Source organism: Macaca mulatta, chromosome 6, assembly GCF_049350105.2.
Source record: "Macaca mulatta isolate MMU2019108-1 chromosome 6, T2T-MMU8v2.0, whole genome shotgun sequence".
Lineage (NCBI taxonomy): Eukaryota > Metazoa > Chordata > Mammalia > Primates > Cercopithecidae > Macaca > Macaca mulatta.
In genome coordinates, this window is record NC_133411.1 from 132,499,187 (window position 1) to 132,518,198 (window position 19,012).

Here is a 19,012-nt window from a genome sequence, read left to right on the forward strand (position 1 = left end):
AAAGGACATGAATAGACATTTTTCAAAAGAAAATATACTTATGGCCAACGGCATATGAAAAAATATTCAGCATCACAAATCATCAGGGAAATGCAAATTAAAACCACAATGAGGTATCATCTTACTTCAGTTATAATGACTGTTACTAAAAAGACAAAAAAATCACAGATGTTGGTGAGGATGCAGAGAAAAGGGAATTCCTATACACTGTTGGTGGGAATGTAAATTAGTGCAACCTATGTGGAAAACAGTATGGAGACTTCTCAAATAACTGAAAATAGAACTACCACTGGATCCAGCAATCTCACTACTGGGTATCTACCCAAAGGAAGAGAAATCAACATATCAAAAAGATACTTGCACTCCTACATTTATGGCAACACTGTTCACAATAGCGAAGATATAGAATGAACCTAAGTGCCCATCAAAGGATGAATGTGTAAAGAAAATGTAGTGTATATATATAATAGAATACTATTCAGCCATAAAAAAGAATGAATCATGTCTTTTGCAGCAACATGGTTAGAACTGGAGGTCATTATCTTAAACAAGCTAGGAACAGAAAGTCAAATATCACGTGTTCTCACTTATAAGTGGGTACTAAAAATGTTTATACATGGACTTAGAGAGTGGAATGACACACAGTGGAGACTTGGAAGGGTGAGGGGATGGGAGGGAGTGGGATGATGAGAAACTAATTAGTGGGTACAATGTACATGTTTTGGATGATGGTAAAAGCCCTGAGGTTGACCATATGCAATCTGTGTTTGCAACAAAATTGTACATGTACCCCATAGATTTGTACAAAAACAAAAGCAGTATTTTAATGTAAGTTTTACAGTAATGGTATACTGGGGAAAACATACATGTTGAGATGAAACATGCAATTTTTTGTGTGTGTATGGGAGCAGTTTTTAAAAATCATGTTTTGAGATGCAATTTACATACAATGCATAGATTTTAAATACAGTTTGATGAGTTTTGGCAAATGTATATATCCATGTAATTTCCTTCCAATTAAGATGTAGAACATTTCTTTCCTCCAGAAAGTTTCCTCATGACATTGTACAGTCAAATTTCCCACCACCCTACTTAACCGCTGATAGGGTTTCTATCACCACAGCTTAGTTTTGCTGATTCTAGAGCTAAATATAACTAGAATCATATAATAGGTAATTGTTTATGCCTGACTTCTTTTACTCAGTCTAATATCTGAGAAATTCACCATATTGTTGCATGTATCAGCAGTTTGTTCCTTTTTAATGCTGAGTAGTCATCTATTATATGACTGTACCAATTTGTTGATTCCTCTGTTAATGCACATTTGGATTGTTTCCAGTTTTTGACTATTACTATAAGTGAGGCTGCTGTAAACATTAGTGTACAAGTCTTTTTCTAAACATGCATTTTTATTTCCGTGTGTAAACATCTAAGAGTGGCATTGCTAGATCATAGGATAGGTGTATATTTTACTTTGTCGGAAACTGTCAATCTTTTTTCCAAAGTCATACTATTTTTTACTCCCACCAGCACTTTTTTGAGAGTTCTAGTTCTTCATTCTTACCAACACTTGATATTGTCAGTCTTTTAAATGTTAGCTATTGTAATGGCTGTGAAATGATATTTCATTATGGTTTTAATTTATATTTGCATGACAAGTAATGATTTGAGCACTGCTTCATATGCTTTGTGGCAATTTGTATATATTCTTTGTGAAAAGAGTCTGCTCAAATGATTTCTGTATTTTAAAAAATGGAGTTGTTCAATGAGAACACATGGACACAGGGAGGGGAATATCACACACAGGTGCCTGTCAGGGAGTGGGGGGCTAGGAGAGGAATAGCATTAGGAGAAATGCCTAATGTAGATGACGGTTTGATGGGTGCAGCAAACCACCATGGCACATGTACCTATGTAACAAACCTGCATGTTCTGCACATGTATCCTAGAACTTAAAGTTTAATAATTTTTTTAAAAAGTTGTTTTTCTTATTCAGTTGCAGCGTATTTATACACACTCATATAAAATAATTTAGCCCATTGTGAAGTGTTTCTATTTGTTTTTTTAAAGCTGTCGTTTGATGAGAAATGATTGATTTTGATGACTCTGTAAGATTTTTAATGATTAGTGATTTTAGCACCTTCTAAGAAATTTTTACTTACCTTAAGATAGCAGAGATACCTCTCTGTGGTTCTGGTATTTGTATTTAGGTCTATGATCCATTTCAAATTACTATTTTTTAAAAATACATTTTTGTAGAAACAGGGTTTTGCTTTGTTTCTCAGCCTGGCCTGGCCTCAAGCAATCCTGCAGCCTTGGCCTTCCAAAATGCAGGAGTTATAGACATGAGCCACCACGCCTGGTTGTGGGTTGAATTTTGTCAAACATAATCTCTTGTCTGTAGAAATTATCCCATTGGGCTGTAATGCCAGCACTTTGAGAGGCTGAGGCGGGTATATTGCTTGAGCCTAAGGGTTTGAGACCAGCCTGGGCAATGTGGCAAAACCTTGTCTGTACAAAAAACAGAAGTAATTAGCTGAATGTGGTGGTGTGCGCCTGTGGTCTCAACTACTTGGGAAGCTGGGGTAGTAATATCACCAGAGCCTGAGCAAGTCAAAGCTGCAGTGAGCTGTGATTGTGTCACTGCACTCCAGCACTCAGCCTGGGTGACAGAGCAGGTAAAAAAAAAAAAAAAAAAGGTCCCTGTGGGTTTCTTTTTTCTGTTAGTTTGATGGTGCGTTGATTTCAAATGTTAAGTCAATCCTGCATTTCTAGTATTAAACCCTGTTTGCTTATTATTTGTTAAACTTTCTACATATTTGCTTATGTTGTGAAGAATTTTTGTATCTATGCTCATGAGAAATGCAGGTTTAATTTTCTTTGCTTGAATTGTTTTTGTCAGGCTTTTGTATTAGGAATGTGCTGATCTCACAAAGTAAATTGATAATTCTTGTGTCCTGAAAGAGCTTTAGAATAGTATTACTTTTTCCTAATATTTGATAAAATTCACCAGTGAAATCATCTTTATGGGAATACTTTTTTTTAATAGATTAAGTTTTAAAAATAGATATGGAACTTTTGATATTTTGTTTCACCTTGTATCCCTATATTACATTTTTCAAAGAATTTGTCCATTTCATCAGTATTAAATTTATTGACCTAAAGTTACTCATAGTCCTTTGTCCTCCAGTATTTATAGGATCATTTTGATATCCCTTCTTTCATTGTTCTTATTGGTAATTTGTATATTCTCTTTTGTTCTTGATCATTTTTGCTAAGAGGTAGAAATTTCGTTGACCTTTTTCAAAGAAACAGTTTTTGTCTTTACTTTTTCTACTGTGGTCTATTTTCTGTTTTGTTGATTTTCCTATCTGGATAATTTCTTTGGAAATTATTGACACTTTCTTCTGCTTTATCCAGTTTGCCATTGAGTGTATCTAGTGAAGTTTTTCATTTCAGATATGACAGTTTTTATTCGAGGTTCTCTTTTTTTTTTCTCTTTGTTTTGGTATTTTTCTGTTTATCAGCTGAGAATTCCTGTTTTTGCTCATTAAGACTATATTTTCCTATAAGTCTATGTTAGTAGTAACTCTACTGAAGTACTTCCTCAACTCTTGTCTGATTTGCTCTTTTCTTTAGCTGTTTTAAGAAGGAAGTCCAGATAACCAATTAAAAACTTCTTTTCTAATATAGGCATTTAAAGCTTCTAGTTTTCTGCTAAGTATTAGAATTACAAATTAGATTTTTTTCTAATTTCTGTTGTGATTTTTTATCAACTCATGAATTTAAATGTGCGTTTAATTTTCAAATTTTGGGACTTTTGTAGCTGCTATACAGCTATTGATTTCTAATTTAATTATTATTTTTTAAAATTTTTTTGAGATAGTATCTCGCTCTGTTGCCCAGGCTGGAGTGCAGTGACATGATCTTTGCTCACTGCAACCTCCACCTCCCAGGTTCAAGTGATTTTCCTGCCTTAGCCTCCTGAGCAGCTGGGGCTACAGACATGCGCCACCATGTCTGGCTAATTTTTGTATTTTTGTAGAGATGGGGTTTAACCATGTTGGCCAGACTGGTCTCGAACTCTTGACCTCAAGTGATATACCCACCTTGGCCTCCCAAAGTGCTGGGATTATAGACATGAGCCACCAAGTCTGGTGATTTCTAATTTAATTCTATTTTGACCAAATATACTCTGTAATATTTTAGTTACTTGAGATTTAAATTATAGCACAGCGTATGATTTTTCTTGGTGAGCATCGAAAGGGAATTTTATTTTGCGGTATTTTATGAATGTTAGTTAGCTCAAGGTAGTTGATGGTATTATCTAGATCTACCATATACATACTGATCTTTTGTCTTATACCTTGTTGTCTTATACCTTGTTGATTATTGAAAGCATGGTATTAAAATTTTTTTAACAATGATTGCCTTTTTTCTTTTTAGTTTTGTTTTGCCTCATTTTGCTCATATATATTTATGGTTTTTATGTCTTTCTGTTGAATTGATATTTTTATCATTATGAAATGCACCTCTGTAAATTTGGAGATAATCCTTTGTTTTGATGTCCAGTTTGTATGATAATATTATAGCCTCACAAGCTTCGTATATGTGCTATTTACACAGTATATCTTTTTCTATTATTTAACTTTCAGTCTATCTTATATTTGTATTTGTTTGTTTATTTTGAGACAGGGTCTCACTCTGCTGCCCAGGCTGGAGTGCAGTGACTCAATCTCAGCTTTCTACAACCTCTGCCTCACAACTTCAAGCCGTTCTCCCACCTCAGCCCCCCAAGTAGCTGGGACTACAGGTGTGCACCACCACTCCTGGCTTTTTATTTTTGTATTTTTAGTAGAGACAGGCTCTCACCATGTTGCCCAGGCTGGTCTTGAACTCCTGAGCTCAAGAGAATCATCTACCTCTGCCTCCCAAAGTGCTGGGATTACAGTTGTGAGCCACTGCTTGTCTTTGTATTTAAAATAGTTTCTTGTAAACAGTTTGTAGTTGAGTCTTGCTTTTTTATATAGTCTGACAATTTTTGCCTTTTTGGGGGAAAATCTGGTCTATTTCATTTTATGTATGTTTTAAAGTCCACTGTCTTGCTATTTGTTTTATTTTATCTCGTATGTCTTTTGTTTCTCTTCTGTTGTTTCAACCAAGTAGTGTTTAATCTTCCATTTTATTTCTTGTCCTGGCGTTTTAGCTATTCCTATTGTAACTAATTTTTTATTGTTTGAACTAGGTATTAAAATGTGCGTTTTAACTTATCATTGGCTACCTGGAATTAATATGGAACCACATAATTCTTCACAAATATAATATTTTCCCCATCTGTTTTATTTTTAATTTGTATATTTAACAAAAGTTATATATATATTTATTGTGTAGAACATGATATTTTGAAATAAGTATACATTGTGGAATAGCTAAATAGAGCTAATTAACATATACATTACCTCACATTTTTTTGTGTGTGGTGAGAAGACTTAAAATCTTCTCTCAATAATTTTCAAGAAGGAATCTTAAAACAGTGTAATTCCATTTACAACTCCCCCTCATTGCCATTTATGTTGTCATATATTTTACTTTTACCTGTTGTATATGATACTAAGAAATTGTGTATGCTTTAAATAGTAATTTATCTTTAAAGGAAAAGAATAACCATGCATTTCCTAGTTTCAGTGCTCTTGATTTCTTCTTAAAGTTTCAAATTTCTGTCTGGTATTATGTGATTTACTTCAGCTTAAAGGACTATTTTAAAAGCATTTCTGTTGTGCAGGTCTGCTGGCAACTAATTCTCAGCTTCCCTTCATCTAAAAATGGCTTTTTTTCCTCCTTGTTTTAAAGAATAATATTACTGGATGTAGAATTCTGAATTCATCAACACCTGTGGCAAAAAGAGGGGAAAAATAATTCTAGGTTGAAAGTTTTTATTCCCCCTTTCATTGCTTTGAAAATATCCTTCCATTTTCTTTTGGGCCTCCGTTGTTTTTGATAAGAAGTTAGTTCCCCTGTATGTCACGTGTATTTTTTTCTCTCTTGGCTTTCAAGATTTTTAAAATTTTTGGATTTTAGTAGCTTGACTGTGGTATGCCTAGATTTAGTATTTTTGTTTGTTTGTTTTACCAAATTTGGGGAGTTTTTAGCTGTTTATTTGATTTCTTCTTTTTCTCCAGTTAAATAGGATTCTAACAGCTATTTATTAGTGTTAAAGTCGTGTCTTCTAATTCAAACATCATGGTCATCTTGGGGTCTGTCTCCTTTGACAACTTTGTTTCTTGGCCATGGGTTACATTTGATGCTGCTTTACATGTTTGGTAATTTTTAGTTGTGTCATGGACATTGGAAATTCAGTATTGTTGGGAGTCTGGCTTTTTGTCTTTTTGAGACTTGAGTTTTGTTCTGGAATGCAGTTAATGTGCTCAGAGCTACTCTGAATCCTATCTAGGTTTATTTTTAGACTTTAGTTGGGACAGTCTAGAGTAGGCCTTATGTTGGGTATGGTCCTTACTTTTAAGAGTTTTTATGGCGTCTGAGCTGAATGCCTCAGTTCAGCTGGGATATTAGTGAGTTTCTTCTACTATGACTGAGTAGGAACTTTAAGGTCTCTCAGTTCTGTGCAGCTTCCAGTGTCTCCATTCTTCATTTAACACTGTAGTAACTATTTTCTGCTACGTTTTTTAAGACTATTCCCTTGCACACATGTAGCGTAGCCTTCTGCCCTGCCGCCACCTTACCTCACCACACCACTGCAAAACTCCTTCATTTTTGATACTGTGTACTGCGAATTTCATTTACTTCAACAGCTGCAAATTCTGATCTGTGATCACTGGTGTGTTGCCTGAGCCTCACCTCCTTGTGCTGTGGTCAGGAAATTGCTCCTAGCCAGAGAGCTTGGATGAAGGTGAGACTCACCTTTTGTGTTTTTTTCTCAGGGATCACAGTCTGTACTGCCTATTATTTGATGCTTAAAAACAGGTGCTTCATATGTTTTGTCCAGCTTTGTACTTGTTTACAACAAGCAGAGATGTTCAGTATAGTTACTCTGTCATGGCTGGAAGCAGAGTGAACAGGAGCTCACAGTTTCATCTGCAAATAAGAGTATGGCAAATAAAACAAGAAACCTCATAAATAGACTGGATGTTAGGACTGATTGTGGAATCCTAATTAGGGAAAAGGAGTCAGGCTGGTGGGAGCAGGGGAGCGTAAAAAGAAAAAGCAGATAAGCTGTAAGTCCGCCTTTCTTCATAGTCCAGGACACGTAGCCCTCCTGCCCAAAAAACTCACCGTCTTCCTGTGCCCAACTTAACACCAGATCTTCTGCTGATAGAAAAATGCAGGTTAGCTCACTGCAACCTTGGCATTATCAGTGCTGCACATAGCCCTCTCCAGCACAAGAACGATCCTATAAAATCCCCACCAAGCCTTGGTGTCTTTTCAGTCAGCTCCTCTCTCGCTAATCTGCCCATTGCTTTCTTGCAAAGTGTTTTCCTACTTTTTCTAATAAGTCTGCCTTTCTTTACCATCTGTCTTGGTAAATTCCCTTATTGCCTACACCACAGGCCCCAGTTAGTCACTACTTGTAACAGTAATTGCATATTTGGGGAGTTGCTGAAAATTACCAGAAAATACTATTTGTTTCAACACTTGTTGTGGTTGCATTATATAATTAGAAAATTTCTGTAATAGGAATAACTATTTGATATCAATCCTTGTTTCTTCATTAGTGACTGTATTTTGAAGTTACAGCTTCTTTAACAGCAAAGAATGAGAACCCACTCAAATTGTTCAAACAAAAGTAGGGAAATCCTATAAGGGTGCAGAATTACCACAGAATTGAGGTACATTTGATCACTGCAATTTCCAGAGAATATGAATGGGGCAGACTCTTCCAAAAGCCTTGAAAAATATTTTGAGCTTTAATGTTGTTATCTGTGTGTTAGAAATTTAATACCTAATTTCTGCATCTGATAAGGTTGATGCCTGTCAACATTTCATAGTCTTGCAAAATTACATTTATGTTTTTAAGGCCCAGGTTAAATGTTATATAAGAATTAATTGTTTTCCTTGAGGGATAGGAAGAATGTTCTTGATGTTGTCAGTTCTGTGCTCCAATCCCATGTTTAATTATAGGGTAATATTTGAATAAATGAAAATCATATGAGAATATATATTTAAAAAAGACTGAAAATTATTAAGTAGATGAACATGGGGAATATATATTTTTATTAAGGTATTTTATTTTTATAATTCATTCTCTTTCTGCTTCTAAATTGAAAATCTTATATTGACTTACTGGAATTTTTTGAGTACTTTTTGTCTAATTGAGGTAATTTTAAGTTGGGAGGTTTATATTAGTGAATGTATGTTGATTTATGAAACAATATAATTTTGTTCTTTAATTTTTAAGAAGTAATTGAATCCCTGATATCTTTGTTTCATATCTTTGGTATTAAGGTATATAAATAAAAAAGTGTACTGTGGTTTGATTTCAATGGGCATCAATAGATAGCAGTAATTCTTGCCTAAACTTATGTTATCTAATTTCCCAGACACGTATTTTAAAATTCTTAGTTGACTAATTTCATTTTCTTAATATTCTAGCTCTCTATCAATATCAGCTCACATCATTGAAAAGATAATTTTGAAGACATGTTTTGCTGAAAAGACAACTGAGAAAAATTTTACGAATGGGATGAGCATGCTGCAGTTAATTGACTACCTACTGCAATTTGAATGTTAACATTACCCATCTGGTACAGTTACCTAGTGATGTACCTATTTTCACAATACCCTATTTCAGTGTGCTTGTCTTGATTAAAGAATTCAAAGTGGAGTACCGCAAACTTGATATGGAAAATAAAAAGAAAGACAAGGACAAATCAGATGATAGAATGGCACGACCTAGTGGTCGATCAGGACACAACACTCGAGGAACTGGGTCTTCATCGTCTGGAGTTTTAATGGTTGGACCTAACTTTAGAGTTGGAAAAAAAATTGGATGTGGCAATTTTGGAGAATTACGATTAGGTAAGACTATTTTTTTTTATTCCATTATGTTATAAACATTTTAAAAATTGGAAGATACTTTCTAATGAAAATGATTTAGTTATTTAATTGTTTAGTTGTTTAATGGTTGTGGTAATTTTAAAGAATACGTATGTTGGAAATTTCTTTTGTACTTGTATTTTCATGTGTAAGAAATTCCCTAGTACAGGAATGTCTACTTTAACCACCCGGAGATTGACCATCCAGATTATGAGAAAACAATTAAATTAAAATAGCCCAGTAGGCTGAAATAGCTGCCAGTAAAGCCTTTGCAGTGTTCTTTAGGAATGATCTGTAGGCTACTTTTTCAGATTCAAAAATGATTAGTAACTGATAACTTTTGGGGCATAGGGATGGCTTAAAGTCAAGTTAATATACTGAAACTGCATAGAATTAATGAAATTTACATCACTGTAATTTAATTTTTTCTTTTCTACCCTTCCTTCTGCCCCAAGTATGTCTGGGGTGGAGCTCAGGAGTCTATATTCTTAACAAGGGGCTCAGAGTATTGATTCAGGTTATTATAATTAGGCAAGTTTGGGAAACACTGGACTAATTAAGCTTCCTAACTCTATATTCAAGGCAACTGGAACTCAGTGAGGGAAAGTTAATTGTCAGATGTTCACAACAATTGAATAACAAGCTCAGGATCAAAATCTAGGTGTTTTAACTTCTAATACAGTAGTGATGTAGCTTTTCCATTGCAGAAAACTAAGAAGGAGGGTGGTATGGTTTTATAGAAGTCAGTATTTAGGTACCCTGAGGGCTCTGGTCAGTGGACCACCAGTAGTGAACTTTAGATGTAAAAAGAAAATTTGACTTCACAGTTTCTTTTCGATTCAGTCCTGCTGCTAGAAATAAATCCAATTTTATGTTTACCTATTCAACTACTTCTCCTTTTCGTCTTGTAAAGTACCCTAATTTGTAGTGACTCCTTCATCTTACTAGTTTTGTGTAGTTGATACACGTTAAATATTTGAATGAAGCAAGCCAATAAAAGGCAGTAATATAGTTTATACATAGTTGTTACATGTTGTGGCTGGCAGGCTCACATTTAGTAGGGACTCAAATATTTGAAAGGGTGAATGTTTTATGTTTTATTATTTGAAGGATATTGAATTAGATACTTTGACATTCTTAAATTGTTTCAGACTTTGGAGTTAGAGAAAACATTATTTATGTGTTTATAATCTGTTGTTATTGTATATAATTCTCAGGAACATCCATCCAGTACTTATTACATATTTATCATGTACCAGGCATGATTAGTCATTGATAATATGCTGGAAAAATATAAAAATAGTGCCTTATGGAGCAGATAAGTCATTTAACCACTCAGGGCCTCACATTTTTTTTTTATATCAGGATTATTTCCACTTCCTAGGTTATTGTTATAGTATTAAATTTAGATGATAATGTAAAAAGACCAACACTATACTTGCATATACTTTGGCCATTTTTATTCAGAATCTGATTCATATAATTTATTTCAAAATAACTACACATACACATATATGTATTTGTGTGAATACACACATATATACACACACATGGCACATGTATATAGGGGTGTGTGTGTGTGTGTGTGTGTGTATTCACACAAAGCTAGTTGACCATTTTAACAAGGGCAATATGAGAAGTATGAGAAACTATATGTACCATATACTGAGGCTATATATGTCATGTACTGAAAAAGAAGTAAAACACCCCTTTCTTTTGTAGTCTGTGAATAGGCAGGAATAGGAGTATGATGGCTTCTTATTACATCTATCTGTCTATTCTATCTATCTGATTTATGTATGGGTCTTTGATATGTGTGTGTGTGTGTATATATATATCTGTATATTTATGTAAATTTATTTAAATGTATTATCTCTATATCTCTGTGTTTTATGTATACTTTTAATATGTACATGTAGAGCTAGTTTAATCATTTATTCTTCCTTTTTCATAGACTTCTAAAAGGGTATTTTACTGCTTTTTCAAAAAGCCTCAGATGGTTTCTTTGTTAAGAAAACGTTATTACAAGCATTAGTCTTTCTATACCTGGATAAACACTAATGTTAAAAGCTGGTTTATATTCTTAAAGTACTTTCTTTAAAACCTCATTAATAGATACATCTTTAACATTTGATTACTGGTACTGAAATTTTATATGGTTAGTATTGGGTAAGAAAGACTATAAGGTATACTATAGGTAAGTGATTTTCAAAAAGGTGCTGTTGGTATTTGGGCCTGGGCAGTTCTTTTTTGGGGTAGAAGACTGTCCCAGACATTGCAGGGCATTTAAAAGTTGAGACCTGTGGTGCTTGGCATGGTGGCTCACATCTATCATCCCAGAACTTTGGGAGACCAAGGCAGGAGGGTGGCTTGAGGCCAGGAGTTCAAGACCAGCCTCTGCAACATAGCGAGAGTCTATCTCTACAGAAAATAAAAAATTAGCCAGGTATGATGGTTTATGCCTATAGTCCTAGCTATTCAGGAGCCTGAGGCAGAAAGATCACTTGAGCTGAGGAGTTTAAGGTTGCAGTGAGCTATGATTGTGCCACTGCATTCTAGCCTGGGTGACAGAGTGAGACTCTGTTTCAAAAAAAAAAAAAAAGTCCATGAGATTAAAAAAAATAAGTAAACATTTAAAATAATAATTTTAAATTATATTTATTTGCTTTTAAATTTAAATATGTGTTTATCATTTTTATCTGGATTCTGTTTTTATTTTAAAATGAACAGTCAAGTGTGGTGGGGCATATCTGTAGTTCCAGTTACTGGAGTGGAGTGGCTGAGCTAGGAGGATCACTTGATTCTAGGAGGTTGAGTCTAGCATGGACAGTATAGTGAGATCCTGTCTCTAAAAAAAATAAAAATAAATAAGGATGGTGATTTGGTGTGCAGATGCTCCTTAACTTAAGATGGGTTTACATCCTGATAAACCCATCTTAAGTTGAAATATCATAAGTTGAAAACGGGCGTTTTATAGACATAATGACATTGGAAACCCCAAAACACAATATCCAGAAAATGCTGGCCACGCAGTACGGTGTAGAATATTGGTTGTTTACCCTCGTGGTTGTGTGGCTGACTGAGAGCGGCAGCTCACTGCATCTGCCCAGCATAGTGAGATAGTATCCTGCTTCATATTGCTAGTTCAGGAAAAGATCAAAATTCAAAGTATGGTTTCTATTGAATACGTGTTGTTTTTACATCATTATATAAAGTTGAAATATCTCAAATTGAACCATCATAGTTGAGAACCATCTGTGTTTGTAGTTGTCTTTTATGTGTTGGTAGTAAGGTTTGCATTCTGCATTGGTAGATGTATCTAGTTCAGGCAGTCAAACTCCTAGGAATGTTTTTGACAGGCACTGAATAAGACCAAACATAGCTAGCTAAAATATAGGGTCGTATTATATATGTATTTTTATTTTTCTGTATATTATGATGTTTTGACTTCTTAAAAAACCTTTCTGGCTGGGAAGAGATTGCCCCTCCAGAGGTTAGCCAATTCTTAGAAGTAGCCAAAAACTGAGCTGGGAGCATGCCTATGATATGCGCACTAACCAATCCCCACCCTTTTTCTATCTGGCCCATACACCTAGGAGGCAATATCCTCTACCTTATCATCCCCAGGGCCAGGTACCTGGAAGCTAGAGACCCATTCTTATAGCCCAGAAGTCACTGGAATTATTCAAACTAAGTAATCCTTAACTATTTACCCTGCCCTGCCTTGCCTTTCCCTGGGAAACCCCAGTAAATGCTTTGGCCTAGGCATTTCCCTTGCTCGTTTTTCTGACACCTAACCAAAACCTAGCGTTTCCCCTGTGATCCTGTGTGGCATGTGATGTGACTTCCTGTCCAGAATTTGTAAGTATAATAACCTTTGTTTTCATGAGGGACTTCCCTTTGTACTCTGTGGCCACATCTGTCTATCATATAAAAGAGCACAGAAGAGAATATTATGTATTGCTTTATGAATAACCATGTCTGAAATAAGACATTGTAACTTTTGACATAATTAAGTATGCCACAGGAGCTTCCATAACATCTCTTATTTTTGTTCTTTTCTTATTCCTACATAGCTAGTAACTCCTTATTTTATTGTTTATATTTGATAATTGCTTTGTTGAAAATTCTGCAGGCCTTACAATATATTATCAAATGAATATATAGATTTGAATGGGTTCATCATTTTCATGTTTATTGATTTTTCTGCTGTTTCTAACCAAAGCTACCATAAAACTTACCTGAAAAATATAATAACTAAGGAATAGACTGTAAGACAGTAACAAAAAAATTCAGTATATAGTGGTTCCAAGCAAATGGTTTATTTTCATTTCACACCACACAGACCAGAGGGAGAAACCTCAAGGCTGTCAGGGTACCTCTGCATCCTTAATATGTGACTTCAGTCTCTGTGCACAAATTGCTTTAGCTGTTTCCATCTCCCAGCCAGCAAGAATACAGAAAAAAAGGGGCAGGAGCATATACATTCCTTTCTGGAAGTGAGGAGGAACATACTTAATGTCCATTGATATTTAGAACTTAAGTCACATGGCCACACTAAGCTGAAAGAGAGGCGGGCAGTGTAGTCTTTAGCTGGGCAGCCATTTTCAAGCTTGGGCATTCTGTAGGGGGAGAATGGCTATTGGTGGGTAAATAGTTGTTTCTGCTGTAAACATATATAGTTTTTGAAGAAAATAGTTTTTGATAATTACCACCCCAAAGCCACAAAATTGGTAAAACTATATTTTCAAGTTTAATATGGCACAATGCTTTACTGGAAATGTCTTTTAAAATTGGATTAAAACATCACTTAACTGGCACCAGTTTACTTGGATTTTTCTTTTGATGGGATTCTCACTACATGCACATTCCTTCCCTTTTATTCACACCTTACTCACACCATCCATAAACACATACTTTGCATCATTTGTTTGTTTACGTGTATAACAAATACTGTTTAAAAGTGAGGCTGTGGCTATGCTAGGTGACAAAAATGCACTTGTGTTATTGTTTAATCTTTGTTCATCATTGTGACTTCAAGTTTCAGCAAAATCTCTAGTATTCAAAAAAAGATGATCCTTTTAGGATTTAGTGCTTTCTGCTGTGACCTCAAAGGTAGACATTGGAGTACAAAAATAGTACTTTTAGAGGCATTTGGTGTATTTTGATTCTTTGAGATCTGTAGTTAACCTAACTTCTTGTCCTGTGAAGTTTTTTCCTTGTGTACTTATGAATAAACATCATATACAAAATAGTTATGAAAAGATGATAATATGTTTGGGAAATACAAATTCTGTCTTGGAACTCAAAACCAGAATTGTCTTTTGTTAATGTTCTTTGACATTAAGTTCTTCATTGTGAATATCATTAAATTATTTACTGCCAAGTTTAATAGAGGAAACCTAACTTTTCATACATAATGCATTTTTGAAAATATATATGAAGGTATATCTAAATGTTGAACTAATTGACTAAAAATATGAAAATATTCTGTAATTTTTGAAAATATGTATATAAGTTCAATGAGTATATGAAAAGAGCTTAAAGTTGACCACTTTTGGAACTTCTGTTGCGTTCCATCCTTTTTGCCAACTGTATTGAGTTTATGACACCTATGTTACTTAGTGTTAATATGAATACTTCTTTTTGTCCTTTATTTTCACTCAATTTTGTACAATAAGGACAAAATTCAGAAAAGTATTATAATATTTGTATAAATAAACACTACTGTACAAAGGTGGCAACACAACTAAAGCTAAAATTTTGCCTAGAAGTTTTACTACTGTTCATCAGCTGCTGTATGGAAGGAGGTTCAGGCTATTATGCTGGAAAATCACATGTGTCAAAGTTGTTGATTGTTGCTTCTGTGTTCAGTAGCCAATGTGACCAGGGCCAGTTACTCTCACTGTTAAAAAAAAAAAACAAACCAAAAAACTGTTATTGTTCTATTTTCCTCACTATGAAAGTAATATATGCTAATTGAAAAAATACTGGAAATTCAGAAATCATGTACTGTTTTTTAATTCTTTTTAATGTTCTTACACGTTAATCAAATTATTTTCATATACTTAGTGCTTCCAAAATTCTCCATAGTACTCTACTTTGACTACAGATGCTGACCAGTTGGAATTTTCTAGATTATTTTTGATTTGCCAGTGCTAAAGATTACTGTAATTCATTTGAATTCTTTACATGTTAGTGATATTAAATCTCTAGTGATATTAAATATTTTAAATATTTTATGTAATCAAATTTGTATAAAACATTATGATCCTAATTTTTATTTTTTAATTTTTTTGATGGAGTCTCGCTCTGTTGCCCAGGCTGGAGTGCAGTGGTGCGATCTTGGCTCACTGCAACCTCCGCCTCCTGGGTTCAAGCAATTCTCCTGCCTCAACCTCCTGAGTAGCTGGGATTACAGGTGTGCGCCACCATGCCTGGCTAATTTTTGTATTTTTAGTAGAGACAGGATTTCACCATGTTGGTCAGTCTGGTCTTGAACTCCTGACTTCGTGATCCGCCTGCCTCGGCCTCCCAACGTGTTGGGATTACAGATGTGAGCCACTGCGCCAGCCATGATCTTCTTATGCTCAGAAAATCCTTAATGTATGGATGTGATAAATATTCTTGTTTTTAGCTTGTATTTAACTCTTAAGAATTTTGGAATTAATTTGGTTGTAAGGTGAGGTGCCAGTAACTATTTTTCTCCTCAAAGTGGTTAGTTTATCACAGCCAATTATCGAATGTTTTAAAATTTTATTTCAGATATTTTAAGTTTATTTAATATATTTACTGGATTAAATATGAGTCCTAGTAAGATTACATCTCATAATAGCGATGGATTTAAAATGAAATGGTGGTTGGGAGAGGAATTTGGTATTCTTATATAGGAGTTCTGGTTTTGAAATTTTTTAAGCATGCATTTGACTATTGATTACTTTTAAATTGTATACAATATTCCAACAAAGTCAGAATTTTTCCGTTTTTATAAGTGGGCTATTAGTATCTGTAGTGTTTGTATCACTTTCTAGTCTGAATCTAGGTGAAATACTAAATACATCATTGAGTTGATAATAAGTTTAAATATTTCCTTGTTAAGTTTTTTTGCCAAGTAGAAGCAAAAACCTATGCTTTAATTAAATGTATTATGTGTTTTTTTTTCAGAGTACAGTTTTATATAATGTATCTTTAAAATCAGTTACTTGCAGAATCTGATTTTTTTTTCTTTTTCAAGGGAAAAATTTATACACAAATGAATATGTGGCAATTAAGTTGGTAAGTTCCTGTTTCTTAATTTTTCTTAATTATTTCTTTGTTACTTTTTAAGTGATTAACTTACATATTTTAATTACTTTTTGTTTGCATGTCATTTGTAATTTGGATGTTTATTTGACAGTTATATGCATAGCTAATCTTTTGTTGTTAAGCTCCTAACATCATCCTGCTCTTAAAGTATATGGTAATGTGTAGGACATTTTTGTTTGTCTGTGCCACAAAAACTCAATCCCTTTACTTTGGCAGCATTATAGAACTGAATTTCTGGATCATGGCCCTATTTTTAATTTAGGGAAGGATTTTTAATTAGATAAAAATTAACAAGATTTTGCCTTCTGATTCAAACATTTTGATAAAACAAAAGTGTTCTTAGTATTCAGGATTATATTCTCTGACAACATACTTCCAGGTAGCTTCTGAAGTTTCTTTTTAAATTGTTACTTCATATATATGGCAAAGCTGGATATTGCTTGACTTTCAGGGATCCAGAAATGCTTGATGTGGTAGGTGATAGATAACAGGGAAAGCAAACTCCCGTGAAATTATTCTGAAGTCTTCAATATGCCCAGTATTACAGCTGCAAAGCAGAGAGAGATCTCTTTTGGAAAAATTGGGATCTAGGAATTATTTTTATACAACATACTTTTTCTGGTACAACTTTTCTGTCTGGTTTGCCAGCCAGGTTTCCCTGAAGTTTAGCATGGCTTGGTTTTCTCTGCCTTTCTCAACCTTGTCTGTCAATATAACCTCTGTTATTAGGATAATGTGAAATGAATATATAAAAGAGAGACTATTAGGAGAAGAGGCAAATGGGAGGAAATAGAAAAACTCTAATATTTAATATTAAGTATCTTTTGAGTATAGATCAAGTTTTAGTGTAACAAATGTTTATTTTCACTCAAAATAAAGATGTACAGTAGGGTTGCAGTGCCATGAAGGAGACTGGTTGGCTGACATGTGGCTTTAGACTGGGTTTTAGCTAGATGAGTCCATCTTGGTAGTAAGATCTGGTCCGTGGCTTATGAAACAAAACCTGATAAGGTTATCTCACCAATTGTCAGCGTTTCTTAGAGGTGGATTCACAGTAATCAATTCACACTATCAAGCTCTCAGATTCAGGAAAGAGTGAATTTCTAACTAATAATGAGGTATTTTACAGGTCTAGAAAGCCCAAATTTCTTTCTATAGGCCAATGTACATAGAAAGCCAAGTTAAAATTATAGGATCCCCTCATGAGCATAAAATCAGAACAAGAGGTTGGTGAATATTAATCACAGTGGGGAGGCCTACTGTGGGATCCGCTTGCCTCGGCCTCCGAAAGTGCTGGGATTACAGGCTTGAGCCACTGTGCCCAGCCTGGACATTGTTTGAACAGGCATTGCCGACTTTCATTTCTTTGAAATTCTTCCTTTTCTCATGTTGTAGGCCAGTGGTCCTGAACCTACAACAATTCTTGTGGTGTGCAAGGATAAAAGTGTGGCAGTATTTACAGTCTGTGCTATTGATGCAACAGCCTGTAGAGAGCAACTCTACTCACGGGAGCGTGTTTTGTTTGTGAATGATATTTATCTGATATGTTAAGGCAGATAAACCATCGTGTCAAAGCGGAAACCCCTGCTCTAGACTGACTTTTCGTTATCTGTTACATTCATTAAGTGGTGATCCTTAGGTCCTATTATTTATAGATTTGGAACTTGTTCAGACCATTGATGCCTTACTAAACATTTATTATGTCATCTTTCAGCCTTCTTACATACATACCCATATATCACTTTTTAAAGTTTATTTTTGTGCTGTATCTCTGTCCTCTTAATTACTTTTCTCCCCTTTTTTAGAGAGAAAAAGCACAATGATCAGCTTTAAATGATCGTTTAAAGCACAATGATCAGCATTACATGTAATAATTATGGTTATTCATTGTTCTTTGGGGGAACTAGGAATGGTTTTGGATCTATGTTTCTAGTATTTTGAGGTTGTAGAGTGGTATCTAGTCATGTTCACCTCACGTTCATCCAAAATATTGGAAGGACAGAAAACTTCTCACATATACCATTAAACGATAGTTTGTTACTTAGTTCGTGATTTCTTTATATGTTTTTTCATTTGTATCTGTTATATCTATTTGTGCCAGATAACGTGATTTTGTTTAGACCTGCCATAAAAGTAATCACTTGAAAATCTTATGTCTGTATACCTCAGTGCTATCTGGCTTTTATACTTTGCTTGGTACAAATAAAGGCATAATTTGATAACCTGAGTTCGGAGAGCAGATTTCTGTGACTGCTTTCAGCTTCGTCATCTCTTATGAAGATTTTTTTCGTTTGTCTAATATTACCCTAGTTCAGATCAAAAGTTTGTTTCAAGATAATTTGTTAATATTACCTCAGCTACCATCCTTATATCTTGTTGTACATGAATAATGAAAATATCATCCTGGGGAAGGTGACTTTTATTATATAGTGTTAAGACTTTGCTACTTAAGTACTGGAATCTAGTTGAAATGACTCAACTAAGTGAGATTTGGGTCTCTATTTTTATCTAAGGGGTATTAGTGATTGAATAAGTTATGTATTTAATTTCATTTGTGATTGTTTACATGGACACCTTTTTATTGCATCTTAAGGTTATGTACTTCTAGGTAGTTAACTGAATAATTATAGGTAATATAGTGCTTATGTATAGAAGG

General features: G+C 34.3%; 1 protein-coding gene across 44 annotated transcripts in view; it reads left to right on the top strand.

Moving 5' to 3' along the window:
• Positions 1-19,012, top strand: part of CSNK1G3 (casein kinase 1 gamma 3) — a 103,596-nt gene that overhangs the window by 24,483 nt on the left and 60,101 nt on the right. For 29 of the 44 annotated variants that reach the window (XM_078003888.1, XM_078003895.1, XM_028849158.2 and 26 more), the window contains 2 exon segments: positions 8,608-9,033; positions 16,286-16,326. The exons of 9 other annotated variants lie outside the window; for them this stretch is intronic. In XM_078003888.1, coding sequence (XP_077860014.1) covers positions 8,856-9,033; positions 16,286-16,326 — 219 coding nt within the window. In that variant the 5' untranslated portion in view covers positions 8,608-8,855. 44 annotated transcript variants of the gene reach the window in all.